Consider the following 23,222-nt stretch of genomic DNA (forward strand, 5'->3'; position numbering starts at 1 on the left):
GAGGCCCCCAGGGGCTTGCTCCCCTCTGGGTCCCCACGTGGTAGGGGCTCCACGTACATGCCCTGAGGGACAGGGGAAGAGGTCAGCTCAGCACATCACAAATCTGTCCCGGTCTGTGGGGCTGCCTCAGCCTATAACCCGAGCTGCCCGCTGCCCACGTTGCCTGAGCCAGCCCTGAACACCCCCTCGGGAAGCCACCCCCTGCCTGGCCATCCCCGGCTCCTCCTGAGTACAGGACTCTGACCCAGACACTGGTTGGAGTCCGGACAGCCAGCTCCCCAGGAAGGACAAGGGGCGGGCCATGTGGGCAGGACCCTCCCCTGCAGGAGGAAATGACCCGGCTAGGGGGAGTGACCACAGACTCATTCAGCAAACCTCCAGGGGCTGGATCCCGAGTCCAGGCTTGAGCCCCTAGTGGAGGGGTGGGGAGGGGGGAACTTCCTGCCACCAGAACATACAGCTAACCAGAACACTCTCTACCTAACCAAGTGATTTTAAATTTGGATTCCAAGCTAACTGAGACTGACCGAGTGGACCCCCTCACACTTAAGAGCTCTGTTCATAAAATGACAGAGCTAAGAGAAGGCAGCTGTGGTCCTCGAAGTTTGTCCCCAGAGCAGGACAAAGTATTTGCAAGATACATAACCAGCAAAGGGCTTGCATCCCAGGATATCCTACAAATCACTGAGAAAGTAGCCAACAGTTTGAAAGAGAAACACACAGCTTCATCAGGCAGAAGTAGCCCTCCGAAAGGCTTACCCACTTTGAAAAGGCAATCCACCTCTTTACTCATCAGGGTGAGGGAAAATGGAACCTTCCCGACACCTCCTCCAGCCAAATGGCTAAGATGTGAATAAGGAGCAAACCCCGGGGCTGACCAGCATGGGACGCCAGTGGGGCGCATGTTCCACTGGATGGAGGAAACGCGCCTGCAGAGACTTGGTAGAAGCATGTGGCTACCTCAGCACAGTTAACGAAACATGCATACCGTGATCCAAAGACACTACACTTCTAGGTCTACACCCTACAGAGACGCACACAGACACGCCTCCCTCCCAAATAAAATAACGTGGGGGAAAAGAGGCAGGTAGTAGCTGTATTCGTAATCACCAATATCTAGGCGCAAGCTACGCGTCCATTGACAGCAAAATGTCTCAACTGCGATACAATCTCAGAAACGGCAAGGAGGACAAACCAACTACTACCTGCGATAACATCACGTAGTCTTGTATCCATCCACGGAGAGGGGGGCGGGAAAAAGCAAGACCCAGGCCAGAACCCGTGGACAGTAAGAATTCATTCGAGAAGCAACAGGAGCAGATAATCGAGGGAAGTCAGTCAAGCTGGTATCTGGTTCATCACCTCCTCCCCTCAACCTACAGGCACCTTCCTTCATCTTACAATTACTGAGGGCTAGCAACGGTGGTCCTGTGATGGGCCACTCCCCTCCCCGCCACCCTGCCCACCCTTGTTTGCCTGGGACGTCTCTGGTTTTAAGACTCAGAAATCCTATGCCCTGGGAACACCCCCAGACCGGCACCACATCCAACAGTTCTGGAATTGCAAACACAGGGGCTCCCATTCCAGTTCCCCCAAATGGAAGAGCAAACACAACCGGTCTGAATCCTCCCAAAATGTCAGCATCCTAAAATACAGAGAAGGAGAGACTGAGGTTCTACAGGCTTGCAAAACCTGAATGAAAGCACGTCTGCATCCGGGGTTGGATCCTGAACATGGAGAAAAATCGCTATGAGCAATATTAATGGGACAACAGACAACATCTGCATCATTGGCAGCTAAGATCGGGGGTCAGCAAACTTTTTCTTCAAGGACCAGAGAGGAAATATGTTTGGCTTTGCTAGGCCAAGAGTGAAAAAATAAAGAATAGAGAAAGAGGGAGAGAGAGGTACCATCCTTTCCTAACCACTTTAAAATGTAGCCGTTTAAAAACATGAAAACCATTCTTAGCTCTCAGGCTGTGATAAAAAAAAAAACACAAACAAAAACAAAAACAAAAACAAAAAACAAACAAAAATCTGAAAAACAAAAACAGACAAGAAACAAGCCTGTTGGATTTGAGCTGGATTTGGCCTGCAGGCCATAGTTCATCGACCCCCGGATCAGAAAACATGTTATCAGTGTGAAATTTCCCATGTTGGTGAGAGCAAAAGGGCATCACGTCTGTAACTCTTTTCCTGATAATTCAGCAAAAGGTAATTTGGAGAGAGGATGATAAATCGAGTGTGGTAAAATGTTAGATTGATGAATCTAAATGAGGGCTAAACACAGATCCTCTGAACTATTCTTGCCACTTTAAGTTTGAAATTCTTTCAAAATACGTTATTTAAAAAAAACAAAAAGCAAACAAACAAAGAAAAAAAACAGTTCCTCCCCAGCCCTGATACTTTGGGCAAGTCTCTTATACACCAAGCTTCCTCCTATACACAAGGAGCATAATACTAGCTCCCTCCCGGGGAGAGTCAGGGCTCACCCTGTGAGCTCCCTCTCGTCCGCAGAGCACCTCCAGACCCACTCCTACACTCTGGTCCCAAACAGAAAAGGCCGTGCTGTTCCCTACATTCAAGTGGGTTGAGGGGCTCAGATTAAGTCATGGCATCTCGGGGCTTGGCCCCACGCCTTGCACAGCATAACCAATGGTTGCTTGCCATCGACGTCCTCGTTGTCAAGATGGCTATAATTATCCTGGTGGATGGCCTGCCGCTCTGGGGTCTGGCCCTCCACGGCGCTCGACAGTAACAGGTCCTTTTGGGGAGATGCGTAGACGTCACTCCCTGCCTACAGCAAAGCCAGCTGTCCCCCGCTTCATTCCTAACAGCATGGGAAGTGTCAATATTTGTGGGTTGAACATGCCCTCGATAACCATGTTCTCACCCAATTACACTTCGGTTTTTATCTCCTCTGACAGGAGGTTATGTTAATATTGAATCAATTCACTCCAACATCATCTTTCAAAAGGGGAGGAAAAAAAAAAAAGCCTCTTCAAGTAAAATACCCAGACTACCTGCCCTGTGGTTCCTGACTGGGGAGAAGCATTCCAAAGGTGCTCACTCACATAAAAGGCTCCCATCAGAGTCATCTTCCCAGAGCGGATTCATTATTTTCAATGTCTCATGGAAGCATGGGTGACACGTGGTGACAAACGTCCCAATGAAAGGCACCAGGGAAGAGTCAAGGGCTATCAGTCTTCTGCACACCAGCAACGGGAGCTCGGGTTGTTGCCTGACCACGGCTGGGAGATCATCATGTAGACAACACACCAGGCCCAGTGGGCCCACAGGAAGGAACACAGAAGCTGAGCCTGAAACCCCCAGTGGAAAGGCCTACAGGAGCATCCGGGGCTTTCCAAAGGGATGCGAGGGCCCAGAGCGGGCAGAGCGCCAACAGGAGACACATTCGCGGTCTGTGGTAGCACGTGCTGAACTCCCAGCTGGTAAAGTCTGTGGGTTCAAATCCTTCCTTCATGTCTTACTACCTTTGTGACTTTGGACAAGTTTCTTGGTATTTGTGCTTAGTCCGGCCCTTGCCTTTAAAGGAGCTGAAAGGTCAATGGGGGACCTAGGCAAGCAAAGGCAGTGATTGTGAGAGACTGGTGTGTGCTATTCTAGACCTAAACCCTGGAGACCATGAAAGAAGGGAGGTGGGCTCTCACCCAGCCCTGCAAGGGTTAGAGATGACTCCCAGGGATGGTGCCTTAACCCAAGCTAAGAAGAGAACTAGATCTTCAGCAGGTGAAGAGTTTTCTGAGGGGAGAGGCGAGAGGACACAGCGTGGACAAAGGTGGGAAAGGTGGGATGTGTGTGAGGGACCCTGAGCTGTCTCTTAGCAGCTGGTCAGACGTGTCAGGAGCGTGGAAGCCAGGCTCTGCCACCATAAAAAAGGCCGCATTGTGGAACCTGCCCTGGATTCTGAGGGCAATGGGAAGCCACTAGTAGATCCTGAACTCAAAGAGCCAAGACTATACATAAATTTTAAAAATTCTCTCTGCAGGGACACCTGGGTGGCTCAGTTGGTTGAGCATCCGACTCTTAATTTTGGCTCAGGTCATGATCTCAGGGATGTGGGATCCATGCTGGGCTTGGAGGCTGCTTGGGATTCTTTCTCTCTCATTGTCTGTCCCCTGTCCTGAATTCTCTCTCCAAAGATCAGGTGGCAGTAAGATGACATGGACAAGGCCAGAGGCCAGCAGGGGGGACAGAACCCCAAAGGAGAGCTCCAGGGGGGAGGTGGCTGATAAGGGGGCAGGAGAGGAGAGGGGATGGACTGAAGAGCTATTTCGGGGTACAATGACAGAGACTTGTTGATAGCTTTGTGTTCCGCAGAAAGATGTGAACACAGTCCCAGCTTGAAGTAAGTAAATTTGAGAGCTGGCGGGGGCGGGAGGGGTCTCCATTTAACAATAAAGCAAATACCATATTTCTTTTGGGGAAGAGACAAAGGTCAGAGGCATGAATCAAATGAAGGGGGAAAAAAAGCCACCGCCACCCTGGAGAAAACAGCCTCCTCCACGGTCCCGTCGGAGTCAGGTGCCAGCATCTGCTTCTCGCAGATGTTATTTATGCTCTGCGATTATCTCAATTATAGATCTTCGTGGTTGGGATTGCTTCTGTCTCCAGATTAGTTTGTTTCCAGTGGAAACATTCCATGGGAATTAATTAGTAATTGGCTCCTAGAGAACAGGTGTCACCAGAACCACCCCACATGTCGCCTTGCCTACCTGATCCTCGAGGTCTGATAAAACTGTGTGCCCAGAAACCCGTCTTCCAGCAGCCAACATCTGTGACTGGGACATGGGAGCTCAGGGGGAGTTCACCAATTTAAAAATCATTGTCTTCGAGTTTTTAATTTAGGGAATCCTTTCAAATCTGTGGTCTAGTGTTCTTTCTACCAGCTCCATAACTGGGACTATCAGTCCTTTTTTTCAGGGAGGCAAAGGAGGCTGCAAGGTAGGGTGATTTGCTCAAAGTCACACAGCTAATCAGGTTGTGGAGGCAGGATTTGAAGACAGTCTACCTTGCCTCCAGAAGGCTTCCATGTTTTATTACAGGGTCTTAACCTGCAGGTGTTATCTGAGATAGCCAAGGCTCCCAATGAGGGAAACTGGGTGGAATGAGGTAAATGATTCTCTTGGGGTTCTAGATGGTGGGGCAATGGACAGAGAGGATGCCTGTCTATAAGGGCAACATCCAGAGATTCTGGAAGATTCTCTGTCTTAGGGAACTCTCCCGTGCTGCTGGTTCAGCCTGGCATGGGGTAACTCAGGGCTTCAGCTGGGACCTGAAATCCTGCCACGTCTTACAAGCACTTCCGACCACACCCATCTCTGCTCCGTAACTCTCCGTGGCTCCCCATTGCCAAACCATTCCTGAGCCAGCTGCCAGCATCACCCTCCTTGCTCCTACCCCCACACACTTGCTATTCCAGCAATACCTTGTCAGGAGGCATACACTCCCTTGTCTCCACATGCCTCTGTCCCTCTATGCTCTGCTGCATCCTCCCGCTAACCAGCAATTCATTTCCACCTTTAAAGAGACAGCGGAAGCTGCCAGCCCCTCCCCCACAGCTCCGTTAAGGGCATCCTCCTTAATTAACCACCCCCCTCCCCCCAGTAAGGAGCTTATCAGTCTGTTTGGCAAGAGTCTGATCCTTGGTCTACCTCTTGCAGATTGGGAGTCCCTGGAGGGAAGGAACCCTATGGTCTCCTCCTTATCCCTGCAGCCTGGCCTCCGATCTGTCCCAGAGTGGGGACCGTATCAGTATCTGCTGAATGCAAGTTGTTCCTTAACAGGTGCACTGAAATAATTCCCTCATCTCAATGCCCTGAGAGAGGAAACCTTTCTCTGGGTTCTCTGGCGCCACAGTTAGCGAGCTGTAAGGGCTGCTGGGAGTGTTCACTGTTTCTGAAGACCCTTGCTGGCCTGACCTCAGCAGCCCCCCACAGGCGCTGGGCTATCAAGGGAATGAAAATACTCCACTCAGAGAGAAAAAGTCTCCAGGAGGTCATGTTGCATGTCAAAGGCCACAAGACTAGCAAGTGCCAGATCGGGTCCTCTGAACTCAGATTTAATCCATTTTAAAACAGCAGAATGAAGATTCGTTGCACTAATATAAACTCGCTGTCAGTTTTCCCATCTGCAAAATGGAAATATTGCCACCAAACATGAAAGGGAGTTTTGAGAGATAAACGAGGCTCACAATTCCCAAATGCTGGCCGCAAGACCAGCATCCGAATCCTCTGGTAGGATGGTTTAGGAATGTAGATGCCGGGTGCCAACCCAGACTTAATGAAGAAAAATAAAGAAAAGACTAGTGGGGGGTAGGATCCGGAATCTATGATTTTTTAAACGGTGCTTAAGTCATCTGACATACAACCAAGTTTGGGAATCCTAAGACATCAAGGAAAAGCCTTGTACATAGTAGGTGCTCTGTTAACACAGTAGGTCCAAATGTTAACAGGACCCCGATTATACCTACCAAGTTGCATGGGCACGAAACTATCGACATCTACAGCATTCAGGTATACACTGCTGGGTGCCCTTGGGTAAGTTACTCAACCTCTCAGAGACAGTTTCTTTATTGGTTAAATGGGTCAAAAATAGAAATACCCCCTCCTGCAGTGGTGAGGATTAGCTGACTACTACACCTACTGTTGCCGTCAGAACATCCACAAGTCCCACGGCCTTCAAACCAGCCCCAAGTCTGTCCCTTCTAGCCAGCTCCCTCACCACTTAACCCAGCCGACCACATCCTCCAGCCTGGAAGGGTCGATTGTCTCCTAAAGGCACCAACGTCCTCTCTGCACCCATTCTCCGCACAGAAGAGCGAGCCTCTAAATCGTGAATCAGATTATGTCACTCTGCTTCAAACCTCCCAACGGCTTTGCACAACCCTTGGAATAAAATCCCCACCTGCTTCTCCTTCTCCCAGGGCGGTTTAGCTGACCATCCAGGCTACAAGAGATCCTTTGCAAGTCCCTACTCCAGAATCTTGTTTATTTCCTTTAATACCCATATGAAGGTGTGGGATGTTTCTAGTTATTTGTATTATTGTTTGCTTGTCTTCTTTGCCATCAGATATAAGTTCCGGGATGCCTGAGTGGCTCAGTCAGTGAAGTGTCTGCCTTTGGCTCAGGTCATGATCGCAGGATCCTGGGATCGAGCCCCATATCGGGCTCCTTGCTCAGCAGGGAGACTGCTTCTCCCTCTCCCTCTCCCTGCTGCTCCCTCTGCTTGTGTGTGCGTTCATGCTCTCTCTCTCTCTCTCTGTGTGTGTCAAGTAAATAAATAAAATCTTTTAAAAAAAGATGTAAGTTTCACAAGGGAGGGTGTCTGTTTGACTAACCATTATATACCTGGATAGAGCCTATCACCTGACACACAGTAGGTGCCTCATTAAGTCATGAAGGAAGGAAGGAAGGAAAGAAAGAAGGAATGAAGGAATGTATGAATGAAGTTGCTCAGTGCCAGACCCAGAACTTGCAGCACACTCAGCCCCAAAGTTAGCTCCCTCTCTCTTTCCCCTCCTATCTGCTCTGTCCGCCTCTGTTCTCAGAGCCTTCAGGTAAAGGACAAATACCTTCCCGGGGAGAGGAAACAGAGTGATGCCCAATGTCATCACCGCTTTATTTGATTAGCTCTGACTCCGGCATCCGGGACACGTGTGCTGGGAGCCAAAGCAACTGTTCCCTGACCTCTGGTCCACGCGATCCCATCCTTATAACGATTTCCATGACAACAGCAACAGAAAGCCAAGGCTGTGAATTCCCTTTGATAGGAGCCGGATGCAGAGATGGGGAAGAAGGACTTTCAGAAGAATGAAGCTCTTTGATTCAGCTGGAGGCGCCTTCATTAAATACCACTATTTTTCAAGAACACACATTTTAACCCTGCAGAGGGAGGTTTCTCATGAATACTTAAAAAAGGAAGAAGGAGGAACAAAACCATCATGGTTCCTTTTCAAGAACAATCACCTGGAGGGAGGGAGAGGCTGGGAGGCTGTGGCACTAGGAATATTTGGGGGGAGGCAGGAAGAGAAAAGGGGCCTCATGAATCCAAGAGGCCTGGCCCCTGACCAGGGACTCCGATATCTCTGCCCATGTGAGGTTAGTCAAAAGGCTAAGGGTCTTCCACCCACATGGACAGCCGATCAGACAGGCAAAAGAAACCTTAGATCCTACAATTAGAATTGTGAGCCCTGGATATGAATCCCAGCTCTGCCACTTAGCTGCTGTCACTGCCTTGGGCAGGTCACTTTCCAGCTTTCAACAGGATTTCCCCATCTGTAAAATGGGCACATAGGAGAGGGTATGAGGATGGAGTGAGGGGACGCATGGAAGCCCAGGTGATTCTAGTTTCCTGACATGGCCATGAAGAGAGCAGAGTGATCAACTGTCTGGGTTTGTCCAGGGCTTGCCCAAGACACGGGACTTTCAACCCTAAACCCAGGACCATCAAGGACAAGCCAAGATGGTTGGTCATCCTAGCAGAGTGTGGCTGCTAAACAAAGGAAAATCAGAGAGTGAGGGAGACAGAAGAGCCCCTCAGTGAGCCTCTGGGGTATTCGCTCCCAAAACCCTCCAACCTGGTCTAGTCATGAGAAGTGCTTCACACAAACCCAGACTGGGGGGGACACTTTCAGGATACCTGGCCGGTATTTCTCAAAACTGTCAAGGTCATGAAAAGCAAGGTAGGACTGGGAAACTGTCCCAGACAGAGGAGACTGGGCAGACAGGACAAGCAGATACAGGGGCGTGCCCTGGGATGGATCCTGGAACAGGAAAATGAGCTAATGGAGAAACTCATGAAATCTGAATCAAACCTAGAATTTATTTTAGGAAAAAAGGTGGAGGCAGGGTTTCTCCCATAGTCTATAATCTCTGAAAACCTGAAACCTTTCATTTTACAGACAGGAAATGGACACCAGAAATAGGAAGTGAAGAAGGCTCTAGATCTAGTTTCTAGACTCTGCTGCCTCCCACTGCCTTCCCGGGAACGCACTGACCCTCGTGAGCTCCAGAAGGAAGAGAGAAGAGCACTGGTTCTGGAGTCAGGGAATACAGGTTCAAGGCCCAGCTTTGCCTTCACTGGCTGTGTGACCTCGGGCAAACCTCTCACCCTCTCTGTTCCTTCATTTCCTCATTAGGGGAATGAGCCCAGTGAATTCAACAGGCAGGCATTTATTCAGTATTTATTACACGCTGTGGACTGAACAGGCATCACTGACACGCATAAAGCATAGTCTTGCTATCAGGAAGTATAGTTTTGCCTTAGAGTCCAAAAACTACAGGTAACCCATCGGAGCTTCTGAGGTAGTCTCTGTGAAGATACACATGCACAGCCATGTGGCAGGGCTGAGGCCACGTGACAGAAGGCCAGAGAAGGAGGAAGAAGGGAGGGCAACACTCTGAGAAAGTGAGGTGCTGAAGGCAGCAGGAAATGCCTTCCGTTGCCCCACACCTGGCTTGGGCGCACATGGTTTTATCTGCAGGAGGCATGGGTTAGAGGTATCATCAAACGCATGGGCACAGCATCCCCAGTGGGGCTCTGAGCTTCCCTGCATTGTTTCCAGCTTCCTGTGGGGACGGGTAGCAAGTCCTCAGTCCCCACTCTAGGACCTCGCTCCCCAAGTTCCCCCACGCCACTGTGGGTTCTGACCCACTCGCATCTCTCAACACCTGCCACCTTGGGCCATGCTGTCTGCACTTGGCACAGCCTGAGCCCATCCCACCTCCTGAGGTCCTTGGCATGTGCCTGGCCTCACCGCCCATCTGCTTCCCGTCCTCTTCTGAAGGAGCCAGGGAGGGTGGAGCCCTGAGTTCGAATCCTTGCTCTGGCACTTTCTAGCTGTGTGACTTTGGACAGGTCTCCTCCCCTCTTTGCCACCTCTCTTGGGGAAAGGAGATGCTCTCTGGAGAACTCTATGGGCCACCCAGTATAGTCCAAGTGGGACATAGTGGGTGCTCCAGAAGGTGACAGCCAGAGATCAACATCATTACCATTCTAATCAGCGCTGTTGGTGGTGCCAGTTGTTCGAGCTTTTGCTTTAATAGCACGATGACTGGTTGTTTCCTACACAGCCTAGGCAGCCCCACACACATGCACACACAGACACACATGCACGCTTGTGCAGTGCACCCAGCCATTCTGCTCCAGGCCTCTGATCTGCCCACGTCCTTGAGATGCATTCTGCCTCAGCCCTAAGGAAGGGAACCAGACTCGACAGTCATTTATAGACCCCCTCCTCCTCATCTACCACCTCCGTGTGACCTGCCCAGCCCCTCGGTGTCCCCCATCTCCATGCAGGTCTGTGAACGTTGGTGCTGCGGCCACACCAAGAGCCACCATCCCCCCTGGTCGGCTGCAGCATCCTCCCCAAGCCTGGCCCTAAGGGGCCCCCACGACCCCTACCTGGCTGTGCACTTTCTCCAGCTCCTCTTTGCTGACTGAAGTCTTGCTGTCCTCCATGTTCCCCAGAAGAAGCTGCACATCTGACAAGAGCGCATGAGTCCTCTTGAGGTCCCTCCGAAGACGCTTCTCCACGTCAAAGTCTCGATGGCCAATCTGGAAGCCAAGGGAAGGCTCTTGTGAGCTAAGACTGCAGAGCAGTGGACAGGGTCCAAGTTCTCTGGAACCAACCTTCCCCTGGGTTCAAATCCTGCCTCTGCCTCTCATACCACGGGACCTTGGACAAGACCCTTCTCCCGCCCAAGCCTCAGTTTCCACATCTGCAAAATGGGAATGGCATCAGGCACACGGGGCTGCTGTGGGAATTAAGCTGGTGTTTATCCGAATGCCTTTAGCCGTGTTTAGCCAAAGGCCCACGAATATGAGCTGGGCACATCAATGTCTTCCCAGCCTGGAAGCGTCCAAAGTCACTGGGTCTCATCTTGGGCACCCAAGTTGTCAGTAGGGCCTCTCCTCGCCTTGTCAGAACCTACAGGTCAGGTGAGGCCCTCTGGTGACAGAAGTGAGCACAGCAGTTACCCTGCCAGGGCTGAGACTGGATAGGGCCAGAGAGCTCTCCAGGGAGTCTGCCTGCCATTTCTGTGGGTGCTGCGCCCCTGAGTCCCTGAGCTGTGTAGTGTGGTACACTGTCCTTCCCCGCACGTATGTTGCACCTCATTAAGTACTTAGTATTAAAAAAGAGCCAGGCTGCTTTTGGAGGTCTAAATCAAGTTTTTCTGTCCCTTGAGCTGGTCTCCTTTGCCAGGTTAAGGCACAAGGTCATTTTCTGCAGAGGGGTGTTACCCAAAAGAGAGCGGCTTTCTTCCCCCAGAACCCTGGATGTGTAGACCCTCCAAGTGGGCAGCTGTCTCGTTGCTCCTACAGAAGCCGCATCCTGGGTGCCAGGAGGGTGACAACTCCTAGGGGCTGAGGTGAACAGAGGCAGGTGCAGGACCACCCAGAAGCCTGACACAGAGCAGTGACAGACCGCCCTCTCCCCTGGAAATGATGCTGCTGCTAAAGCCCTGAGCAACTCCGAAACTCAGAAAGAGCCCCTCAGGAGACCGGCAGAAAAAGAGGGAGTAGTTTTCCAGAAAACGCAGTGTAGGTATGTCAGCCATGGGACCGAATTTCTATATACCTGGATACCCGCATCTCTCCAGAACCATTCCCTGGGATGGTCATAATGTCCCCGGTGTATTCTAGAAAGAAGGTTGGGTTTGGAACAAGGTGGCCCAGGTTTTAAACCCTGGCTCACCGTTTGCTGGCAGTGGGTTGGATCGTGCCACCCCTCTGAACCCCACACTCCTCGTCTATAAAAATAAGGAAATAAATAAATAAATAAACTATCCTCCATGTTGAGATAAGACAAAGATCAGGCACGATAATGGATCAGAGAGCACTTTGTATGCTGTCAAACGCTTTACAAATATAAAGAATTATGAGTATTGTCTGATGACTAGAATGCACGGTTTTGAAATCTTTGAAAAATGAGTTGGTTCTTCAGATCCAGCCTCTTTGTCCTGAGGTGTGTTGCTTTAAGTTTTAAATGCTGGTCTAATACGTGTGTGTGTGTGTGTGTGTGTGTGTATACATCTATACACACACACACACACACACACACACAAGCATGCACATAAAATATAATCTTACCTGCTGAGCTAAGATCAGAACTGGGCATTGTGCCTGGCCCTTTGTCACATGTTATTGCATTTAACTCCTGCGACAATCTCTTAAGGATAGACATTATTATTATTTTTTTATTGCCTTTATAAAAGCAGAAATAGCTTACATTTACAGAGAGCTTTCTAAGTGTCAGACACCACTCTAAACCCTTTACAGGAGGTAACACGTTTGGTCCTCTTGAAGACTGTGTGATGTATAGTGTTGCTGTTCCCATTTTACAGATGATGGAGCAGAAGACTGCAGAGGGACAAGTAATTGGCCCAAGATCCCACCTCTAGGAAGTGGCAGAGTTTGGGTAGGAATCCGACTATCCTAACCAGAAAGAGGTCATTTCAGTGGAATGGATGATAAAAGAGGTCAGTTTTGTTCTTTAATTTCAGGGAAGGTGTTGTGCAAGCACAGGGGATTGCCAGCCAGCTCAGGTTTGGATGGGATCAGGAAGAGTCTTGGGTAAGTGGGAGCCCAGTGAGGTATGGGAAGGGCATTTCAAGAAGATGCCAGGCCAAGAGCAAAGACAGAAGGCTGAGAAAGTCTTGTATCTCTGGTTCCAGTGATGAGCATGAGAACATAAAACATGGAGGCGGGGCAGGTCACAGAGCAAGAGAAGTTACCTGGGGCCAGCTCATGTCTTGTGAGCTAGGTGGGATTCTTACGTAGTGTCACGGGAAAATGGAGGCACAGCTGGTGAACTTGACATAGAGTGAGTGGTCTCCTTAAAGTGATGGTGTGGTTATGCACCAAGGATTTGAACCTGGGCAGCTCAGCCTTAAAATGCAAAGTTTCTAACCATTGCACCATAGTGCCTAGGGGAACCTGAATCCTGATTCACTAATTTGAGCCCAGATTCTGCATTCAATCGGTGTACTCAGCATCTCTCTTATTTTTTATCTGTTCTTTCTCTTTACACATCCCAGAGTATAAAGAGCGTTCATTTTCCGCGGGGCAGGTTGGCATCAGGGACATCCCTTGATGTTATTAGCATTGACCACGGCTCAGATACTACAACCGACTACCAGGAAGCCCCTGAAAATGCTGGCACCCTCTCTCCTTTCCAGAGGGATCTTTGCAAACAGAACTCACAACAAAAATGTCAGACAAGTCACCCTCCCCTTCATAATGAATTGTTACAAGAGAGGAGGGCAAAGAAGAGAAAGAGAGAGAGAGAGCTCATTAGGTTAATGGGAAATAAATGTCATTTTGCAAGTTTGCATTCTGTAGCACAAAGATTCAAATTTGGATAAAGCTGGTGAATAATTAACCAATAAATCTAAATGATGTTTAGTGTTGTTGTGGGAAACTATATTCAAATCTCAGCTGTTTCACCATTTATCATAAAACCAAATTGTCTGGGGCACTTGTTAAATGTCTGTTGTCAAGGATCTCTCTGAGAACTTTAAAAATACAAACTGGAAATGCAGGCAGGGCTAAGCAACCACTTTCTAGATGAGGAGACTGAGACTAGGAGAGAGAATGGAGAATATTCTGAGAAAAATCAACATGGTCAACAAAGGGTTGATTCTAATTAACTGGACCTTAACCATTTTTAAGCAGCATAGTGCTTACAAATACAGGCTATCAAATAATACAGACTCCATTTCAAATCCGCGTAGGCCACTAACAAGCTATATGATCTTGGGCAATTTGCTTTAGCTTTTGAGCCTCAATTCTATCATTTATAAGAATGAACTAATAATACCCTTCCCACAGAATTGTAAAAATCAAATACAGTATGTTAGAAAATATGACAATTAAATAGGTATCTACAGGACCCCTGGGTGGCTCTGTTGGTTAAGCATCCGACTTGGTTTTAGCTCAGGTCATGATCTCAGGATTGTGGGATCAAGCCCCATGTTGGGCTCCATGCTCAGCGCAGAGTTTTCTTGAAATTCTCTCTCTCTCTACCTCTGCTCCTCCCCCAGGTTGTGTTCTCTCTCTCTAATAACTAACTAACTAAATAAAATCTTTGATATTTTTTTTAAAAATTTCAAAAGCAAGAAAGGAATAAAAGCAGCAGCAAAGAAAGGGGACAATAAGTCAACAAATATTAAATGCAAAATAAGAAGATAGAAATAATTTTACATATATCAGTCATTCCAATAAATGTAAATGAATTAGATTCTCCTATAAAAAGTCTGAGGCTACAACACTGAATTAACAAAACATATTCTCACACACACACACACACACACTTGGAAATGTTGGACATGAAAGAATTTTTAAAAGTCTTGCCAGGGGCTCCTGGGTGGCTCAGTGGGTTAAGTGCCTGCCTCTGGCTCAGGTCATGATCTCAGGGTTGGGAGATCAAGAACCATGTTGGGGCTCCCTGCTCAGGGGAGAAGTCTGCTTTTCCCTCTGCCCCTTCCTCCTCTTATGCTTCTACGCTCCCTCACTCTCCCAAATAAATCAATAAAATCTTTAAAAATAAATAAATAAATAAATAAAGATCTTGCAGCCAAACCAACTAAAAGAAACCAAGCAAAATAAAATAAGGCAAAAATCATTCATGGAGAAAAGAGGGACCATATCACACTCAAAGGAATAATCTGCTAAGGAAATAAAACAGTAATAAACTTAGCTTCACCTAAAAACATAATCTCAAAATATATACATGCCCCTGGAGAAACTCTTGCCCATGTGCCCAGTGAGACATACATAAAAATAGGCATGGCAGTTTTGTGTCTTAGAACAGAAACAACTAACCACCAGCAGAAGAATGGGATTAAAAACAAAAAGAATATTGTGTAGCAGTTAAGATGAATGAATTAGAGCTCCATGTATTAACATGGACTGGTCTCCAAACATGATACAGAAGGCAACAAAGTAAATTGCAGAATCATGTTACTGTATGTGTTTCAAGTTCAAATACTTATGCCGGGGAATCCCTCTCTCCAATCACAGGTTGATAGTCTCCTCTGGGGAGCAAGGAAGAAGGAAGGGGGGAGGAGTGGGAGCCATAGGAATGGAAATCAAGGAGCTGCCAACTGTTTTTGAAGTATGTTTTCTTTCCTTAAAAATATCTGAATCTGATATAGCAAATTTTTAATTTATGGGAACCCTGGGTGCTTGGTGCATAAGCGTCGATTATATTATTCATTCTACTTTTCCATGAGTTTGGCAAATGTCTTAATAAAACATTAAAAACTACCAAATGTGATCATTTATTTAAAGGTTCCAGCTTGGTGACTAACATAAAATTAGCATTTTATTCATTTCAAGTCACCTTCTGTTTCCACAGAAAATGTTTCATTTCAGCAACATCTATAAAAACCTTTCTGGATTACCTGCTTTGTTTCCTCCGGTGGACCACGCTGAATAGAATGCCTCTTTCGCCCAGCGATTGGCCGCTATTGTTCTAGAACCAAATACTGGTCTGGGCTCTCTTGCATTAATTTTAAAGAAAGATCCCCAATGGTTCTGCACCCAATGGCCTGGTTTGCTTGGCTGAGACACTAGAAAATTCAGAGCAGGAAGATGACAAAGCTTTCCTGTGGATTCCTTTAGCTTCCAACCTTGACACTCGACGCTATGGTGGTCCTACTCTAGGATTCACTCACTTAATCAATTAAAAAAATTCAGGGGTACCTGGGTGGCTCAGTTGGTTAAGCATCTGCCTTTGGCTCAGGTTATGATCCCAGGGTCCTGGGATCCAGCCCTATGTTGGGCTCCTCGCTCAGTGGGGAGCCTGCTTCTCCCTTCCTGTTCCCCCTGCTTGTGCTGTCTCTCTCTCTCTCTCTCTCTCTCTCTCTCTGTCTCTCTCTCTCAATGCCAAAAAATAAAATCTTTTTAAATATCCATAATGAGCACCTATGTCTAAGTCCTGGTTTGAAGAGGGGCCCACATTCCTCTGTGCCTAGCAAGAGTAATTCTGCTGATAGACAGCGAGACCATTGCTAATTAAACAACTGTGTATGCCCGTTAAGAAAAGACCTTAAAACACACCCCTGTGATACTTTAAAAGAAATCACAGAAGCCCCAGGCATCTCTCTCTGGTGGTGGGGTTTCATGCAGCGGCAGCTCAGGCAGGGCAAGGAATATCTGGGCAATGGAGGAGTGATTGCTCCCACCTGGGAAACCAGGAGCTGGCGCTAGGATCTGCTGTCTGCTGGTTGCTTTATTTACAGCTGTAGTTTTGTTTTGGTTTTGTTTTTGTTTGCAAAGGGGGAAGTTGATTTTGTGCTCAAGGGACATTCAGTCATGGCTATAGACATTTCTGGTTGTCACGATGAAAGGGGGATGGTATGCTGCTGGCATTTAGTAGGGGGAGGCCAGAGATGCTGTTCAGCATCCCAGAGAGCATGAGACGGCCTCCCTACAACAAAGGATGGCATGGCTTGAAATGTCCTCAGTGCCACAGATGAGAACCTTGGGATACGGCCATGGCAACCTTCCCACAGGTCTCTGCCCTCTAGAAACTCAGAGTGGTTCACTAGCTCACCCAAAGCCATGTAGACAGAAGGGGCCCCAGCTAGGCTCTCAAGCCCCATTTGCTTGACTCTGAGCCTGGCTGCCTCTAGCAACAGTCTTGTTCTCACAGCTGTAAACATAGTTGCCACTCACATTCACCCCCTTAAAGCAAGGGCTGCCTACCCTCCCTCCCCCGCCCCCCCGCCGACAGCTGCTGAAGGCAAGGCGATCTCATCTGTTCCTTCTGGCTTGGCCTACGCTGTTTATTCTCCTGGTCCTTCCAAGAACCCTGCTGTGTGTGGACCTCAGAAGGTCTCCTTTGAAGAGCCAGTGAGGGTGGCCAGGGCCGGAATCGATGGGCCAGAGGACACTTGGAGGAGCAGGTGGAGGCTGGCTGAATGGACCGGCCTCTGGCTCTTCCTGAAGACTTACTGAGCTGTCCTCCCTCCTCCAACCCATCTTTCTGAACAAGGCCTGGAGGCAGGGAGTGTTCTCTCAAATGCCTGCTGGTGCTACCCTCTTACCTGATCACAGAGGGTTCCAATCAAGCCTTCCAAATCCTGCTTCTCATGGAGGACCATCTGCTTCTCCTCGTACTCTTGCTCCAGCTGCATTTCCAGCTGGCGGAGCTGCAGGCACAAAGGGCAGACACAGACATAGGAGAAATGAGCTCCATCCGGACAAAGCCCACAAGGCAGGGAGACCATCTGGAGGAGGGGGGAATGTGAAGTTCGCAGCCCTTTGCCCCATTCCACAAAGGCCGTCCTAGAGGTTAGGAGGGGGTGTCTCTGTCAGAGAACTCAGGAGCCTAAAATCTTGGGAGCCCGACAGCTATGGGGAGAGCTGGCCAGTGATGGCGAGGCCCCTGCCACTCACCATGAAGCCCTCGGCCCCAGTTCTCTACGCATTCTCCAACAGTTGTTTCCTTCCTATGCCATGACCTTGCTTGGATATTTGCAAATCTTGGCACTCTGACTTTTTAAGGCTTTGGGCAACATTATACCCAACACATTAAAGTGTAGCCACCTTCTTTATCAAATAGACTGTGGATCCATTAAAAAAAAAAAAAAGAAGAAGAAGAAGTTGTTTGCATTTGCCATTACTTGGTGTTGTGGATTACATGTTCAGATCTCTCCCAAATTCCTATGTTGAAATTCTAACTCCCTGTGTGGTATTATCTGAAGACGCAGGCTTTGGGAGATAACTGGGTTTAGGTGAGGTCCAGAGGGTAGAGCCCCCGTGCTGGGATCAGGGCCCTTATAAGAAGAGATCGCAGAGAGATTGCTTCTTCTCTCTCTCTTCACCACCTGAGGACACAGCAAGAAGTCAGGTGTGTGCAAGCCAGGGGCGGGGCCCTCACCAGATGCCCAATCTGCTGACACCTTGATCTTGGACTTCCCAACCTCCAGAATGCTGAGAAATGAATGTTTGCCATTTCAGCCCCCGGTCTGTGATACCCAGTTAGAGCAGTCCAAACAGACTAAGGCCTTTGGCTCCAGGCAACTCCTTTCACGGCTCTGATTTCTCTCATCACTCAGCAAAGGCAGGTGTTCCCCCCTAAAGTGAATATCCCACCATAATCACTTTGCACACCCTCTTCCCCGCCAGCCTCTCTCCTATATGCTGCCTGGCCCACCCCTGCATCCTCCCTTTCCATGATGTATCAATGACCCTATTGCCCAGAGGGGCAAACTGAGTCTGAGCGATGTTCTGAGGCCCCTTCTCCTAAGTCGGTTGCTGCCAAGAGCAGTTAGCGTTGTATCTCTTGACCCTGGCTCTTTTGCCACCCCAGAGAGCCGTCCCAAATCCTACCCAGGTCACTAAAACAATTGATTTCCTGCCATGGCGAGAGACAGATGGAGCAGAGCAGCCGCTAGATGAAGTTCACGTGAGTGTCTGCCGTCAGGAGAAAGTACCTTTCTGTGACCTCGCTCTCTCCCTTTATAAATCTGTCCACGGAAAAGCCTTGGGAGGCCCTGGGTCACATCCCCACCTCATCGGGGCCCCAGCTCAAGGCACTCATGATGCTTTGAGGCACTTTTAGAATGCACCAGCAGTTGTGCAACCTTCACACGAGGGCATGGGGCAGGGACGGAGGGCTTCCATCTCCTGACCCACGGAGGGCAAACGAAGTAGTAATTGACGGTCACTTATGTAGAAAGCAAGTCCATTTCAAAACTTTAAGAGTGAGAGTCACAAGGCCCTCTGCTTGTGTCTGCTTTTAGAGTGTAACCTGGCAAAGCTAAAACACATTTTGAAAAATACACAAAATAATAAAAAACTCTGTATCCAGCCAGGCAAAGCTTTCTGGAGTAGGTTCTGCAGGACATCTCCCCATGGCATTCACAAGCATGATGGGTACGTAGGTGGAGGAAAGTCCATGCTAGGAGTGTGGGACCACGGGGCTAACAGTTCTTCGGTGCAAGACTTATCAGAGCCTTTGGCAAATTTGTGTGCGGGAAGAGCTCAAGGATGTAGCATTGCCCAAGGCTGACTTCTATCAATGCTTCCTAAAGTGGCCTTCCATGGTCTAAACATTTGCAAAAGAAAAAAAAATTAAATCTAGCATTTTTAGTAAGAGACTGGGCTTTGCAGTGAGACAGACCTAAGCTTCAAGTCCTAGTTTGGCTACTTCCTGGCTGGGTAACTTTGGGTCACTGGCTTCACCATTCTGAACTATGGTTTCCTCATCTGTGAACCAGGACCATAAACCTCACAGTGTTCTTCAGGGGAGCAAAGAAGCTGATGGACATCAAGAACCCAGCCAGGTGCACCGAGCCCACTGGGTGTTCAAAGAATCCCATTCATTTCTCCCAGATATGTGAGAACAGAAAAAAGCTGAAACTGGTCCCTCGATGCAAACTCCCAGCACTTTATAATTTACAATAACTCCCAACACTTTACAGTTTACAAGCTACTGCCCGTTCTTCCATCTCATCTTCACAATAGCAGAGGAAAGCAGAACATTTTCTATCATTGCTCCCATGTCTCAGATGAGAAAACAGAGCCTCAGGAAGGTTCTGAGACTTAACTCGGGGACGCACAGGTCTGGATGAGTCTAAAATTGTTGACTCTTTCTTTCCAAAGGTAGGGTACTATGGCAGTCAGATCTGCTTGAGGATGTGCTCAGTGAGACCTCCATCTCCTGCCGAGGTTCTGATAATCACCAATATGCCCTTCAGTCCTGCCCAGGAGGACGTCCGGCTGTGGGCTCTGTAGGGTGCCAAGGCTACATGCCCTCCTTCTCTTGGAGGGTTGAATCACACCCAGGAGCCAGCGAACCACCAGGCTGGTTCACTAGCTCTTCTGAAGGGCCCACTGCCCAGAAATCCGCTATTGCTTGCAAGTTTCCAGCAAACAAGGATTCCATTTACCAAACTGTGCATTGTTTCCCCATCTGAGATCTCCCCAAGTCTTCACTGTGACCCTGTCCTTAGTCACACTATCCTATCTTATGGATGAGAACAGTGAAGCTCTTTAGCAAGGTTATGTGGTTCCTCCAATGCCCCACACTTGGGAGTTGATGACCTTGGGACCTGACCCAAGCGTGACTTGACCCGATGATTCCGATTAAAGTAGCAGCACGGGCTTTCTCGTGTGTCTTATACACTGGTTCTGAGTGACCAGCCCTGCATACAGAGCAAGGAGTCAAGGGCTAGCATGGATTTCAGTAACAGTTAAGGTTTTTAAATCACTTTCCCAAGATGGCACAGTCATTAAGGTAGAAGGGCAGAGATCCAAACCAAGAGTCTGGGAATTTCAACACCCAGGCCCTCAAGCCCTACAGTCTAGAGTTCTCCCCAGACAGACCGCCGAGGGAGCCAGTCATAGGAGTCCGCTTTGAGAAAAGCTCCTCTGTCCCTTCTTGGAGATCCAAATGCAGACCAGACGATGAAGCACCTGGAGGGGTGCCGCAGTGAGAAAGCCTGTTTGCTGAGCCATAACCCACAGCTTTCCAGCCACTCCACTTAAAAGATTCATCTTCTATTCACATCAGTCAATGCATCTGTAAGGATGTTTATCTCAGCATTGGTTAGAGTAACAGAAAATCTGAAAATCCTCAATGCCCGACTACGAGAGACTTGTTGAACAGATGACAGCATGTGCCTAAGGTGGACTGCTTCTAAAGCTCTTCAGTATGTAAGTGAGATCTGTGTTTACCGACACGGAAAGAGGCCCAGGACACACCGCTGAGTGAAAATAGCAGGCTTCAGGAAAGCATGACCCCATTTAGGGAAAACGATATCTCAATAAATATGTATGTGTGTGTGTACAATAACAGAGAGCTATGAAATGACTTTTAAAATAGTAATAATGATGGTTTCTAGGTGGTACGATTGCAAGGATTTATTGCTTTCTTACCCACGGTTTGAAATGTCTGTAGGAGCTTGGATGAAGTGCAGGAAATGATTTGCAAAGGAAATAGCCAGAAGAAACTAGTTCCCTCCTTGAAACCTGTAAGTCCTTAAGTCCTTACCCAAAGTATAAAGTCACATGGCATTATGGGCTTTTGGCAGAAATCTTGGGGGGATGATGCTTGACAGTTCCAGAGACTTCTGGAAGTCCTAGAACCATATTTAAGATATGTAGTTCTGCTCTAGCACCCCTGACAGTGAAGGTCTTAGGTGGTTGCAGGAATGGTCTATCCCTGGGCCCTAGACTCCACCCTTCCCCCCACCCCACTCAAAGGAAGATGGCACCAGGACCAGCCCTGGCAGGGCCCAAGGTGCTGTTCACATACCCGCTTCTGGCAGGACTGGCGGACATCTTCCAGCTCTTCCTCCTGGTCCTCACGGTCCTTCTGGTGCATCTGCTTCATCCGCTCTATCTCCAGCTCAAACCGCTGGCGGAGCTGGGGGGTGGCAAGGACAGAGGCTCATGAGGGTGACCCACACAAACCATGTCAGCCTGGGTATCCCACCTGCATTTTTCATTTCTAGAGTGTGGGGAGGAGAGCCAAGTCATCCCCCAGGGGCCCGGGAAGGTCAGAAATGATAGATAAATAGCCCACGTGCTGCCACATCCCTTCCTGCGGTCATTACAAGCCATCAATAATCCATCACACTCTTTCCCACTGAATTTCGATGGGAGACTCCTTCAGGGTCCTTCTCAACACTTTTAACGTGAAACAGATGTGTCATCCCTGGAGCAAGCCTCGGTGAGGGTTTTTTGGATGGATGGATAGATGGATGGATAGGTGGGTAGATGGAAGGTTGAACAAAAGTTTATTCATGAAGACAGGGAACCCTGCAGAGGGAGATCACTTGCCCAAAATGTCACCTTGGACAATCCACTTTGCCTCTGGTTACTTGGTGGAAAACGACCACCTCAGGATGCTTTTATGAGAATCCGATGAGATCGCCCGTGTAAAACACCTAGCACATTGCCTGGCACACAGATATGACATTCTCTTTTGAAAACAGACAGGAATGACGGCCCTCTCACTTCTTGGAAGAGAAAATTAAGAACTGTGTGCCCGTGAAGGAGACAAGTCTTTTAAATGAGAACCTCCAAAACTTGCTCAGAGCCTACAAAGAGCCATAGTGCACAGTGTTTAAAACTGTGTGACGTTGGGGGCGCCTGGGTGGCTCAGTGGGTTAAGCCTCTGCCTTCAGCTCAGGTCATGATCTCAGGGTCCTGGGATCGAGCCCCACATCAGGCTCTCTGCTCAGGGGAGAACTCGCTTCCACCTCTCTCTCTGCCTGCCTCTCTGCCTACTTGTGATCTCTCTCTCTCTCTCTGGCAAATGAGTAAGTAAAATCTTTAAAAAAAAAAAAAACTGTGTGACGTTGCACAGAAGGTTCTAGAATTGGAAGCAGATGTCATGGGTTCTTGCTGCCCTCAAGGTGTTCCTTTCTTGATCTTGGTAATTGAGGGACTGACCCAAGCTCTTGCTTCTCAAATTCTGTGGCATGTTAGCCCTAAGTAATGCAATTTTTAAAAATTTCTATTTCAGGGCTTCACCCTAGACCTACCAGATCAGAATCTGCAGCGTGCAGGCTTCAAGAATCTAGACTTCCAAGTTTCCATTTATCCGTACTCTAATGCCTGGTCATGGAGCAGCATTTGGAACTCTATACCTTAGATGGGTTACAATGTAGAAACTAACTTTTTGATCATTTACCATACCACCCAGAACCTCTCACCAAACCTTCAGAAGATTACAATTGCTGTCCCTCATGTGGAAATTCAGTTGCGAAAAAACAATGTTGGTCTTTTATTTTTTTTTTAAAGATTTTATTTATTTATTTGACAGAGAGAGAGAGATCACAAGTAGGCAGAGAGGCAGGCAGAGAGAGAGAGCGAAGCAGGCTCCCCACTGAGCAGAGAGCCCAATGCGGGGCTTGATCCCAGGACTCAGAGATCATGACCTGAGCCGAAGGCAGAGGCTTAACCCACTGAGCCACCCAGGCACCCCCAATGTTGGTCCTTTAAAATGTTGACAATAGGGGTGCCTGGGTGGCTTAGCGGTTAGGCATCTGCCTTCAGTCAAGACATAATCCCAGGGTTCTGGGATCGAGCCCCGTATTGGGCTCCCTGCTCGGCGGGAAGCCTGCTTCTCCCTCTCCCACTCCCCCTGTTAGTGTTCCTTCTCCTGCTGTCTATCTCTCTCTGTCAAATAAATAAATAAAATCTTTAATAAAATAAAATGAAATAAGATAAAATAAAAAA

The 23,222-nt window shown here is 48.4% G+C and overlaps 1 protein-coding gene across 1 annotated transcript in view; it reads right to left on the minus strand.

Annotated features, from left to right (window-relative positions):
• MYO18B (myosin XVIIIB) overlaps positions 1-23,222 on the minus strand; it is a gene marked incomplete at its 5' end in the record, with an annotated part of 220,584 nt that overhangs the window by 84,545 nt on the left and 112,817 nt on the right. Inside the window, 3 exons of the mRNA XM_080821624.1 lie at positions 10,425-10,577; positions 17,075-17,179; positions 21,292-21,402. Coding sequence (XP_080677750.1) covers positions 10,425-10,577; positions 17,075-17,179; positions 21,292-21,402 — 369 coding nt within the window. The remainder of the gene's footprint in view (positions 1-10,424; positions 10,578-17,074; positions 17,180-21,291; positions 21,403-23,222) is intronic.

The sequence above is a fragment of the Martes martes genome (assembly GCF_963455335.1).
Source record: "Martes martes genome assembly, chromosome: 13".
Taxonomy (NCBI): domain Eukaryota; kingdom Metazoa; phylum Chordata; class Mammalia; order Carnivora; family Mustelidae; genus Martes; species Martes martes.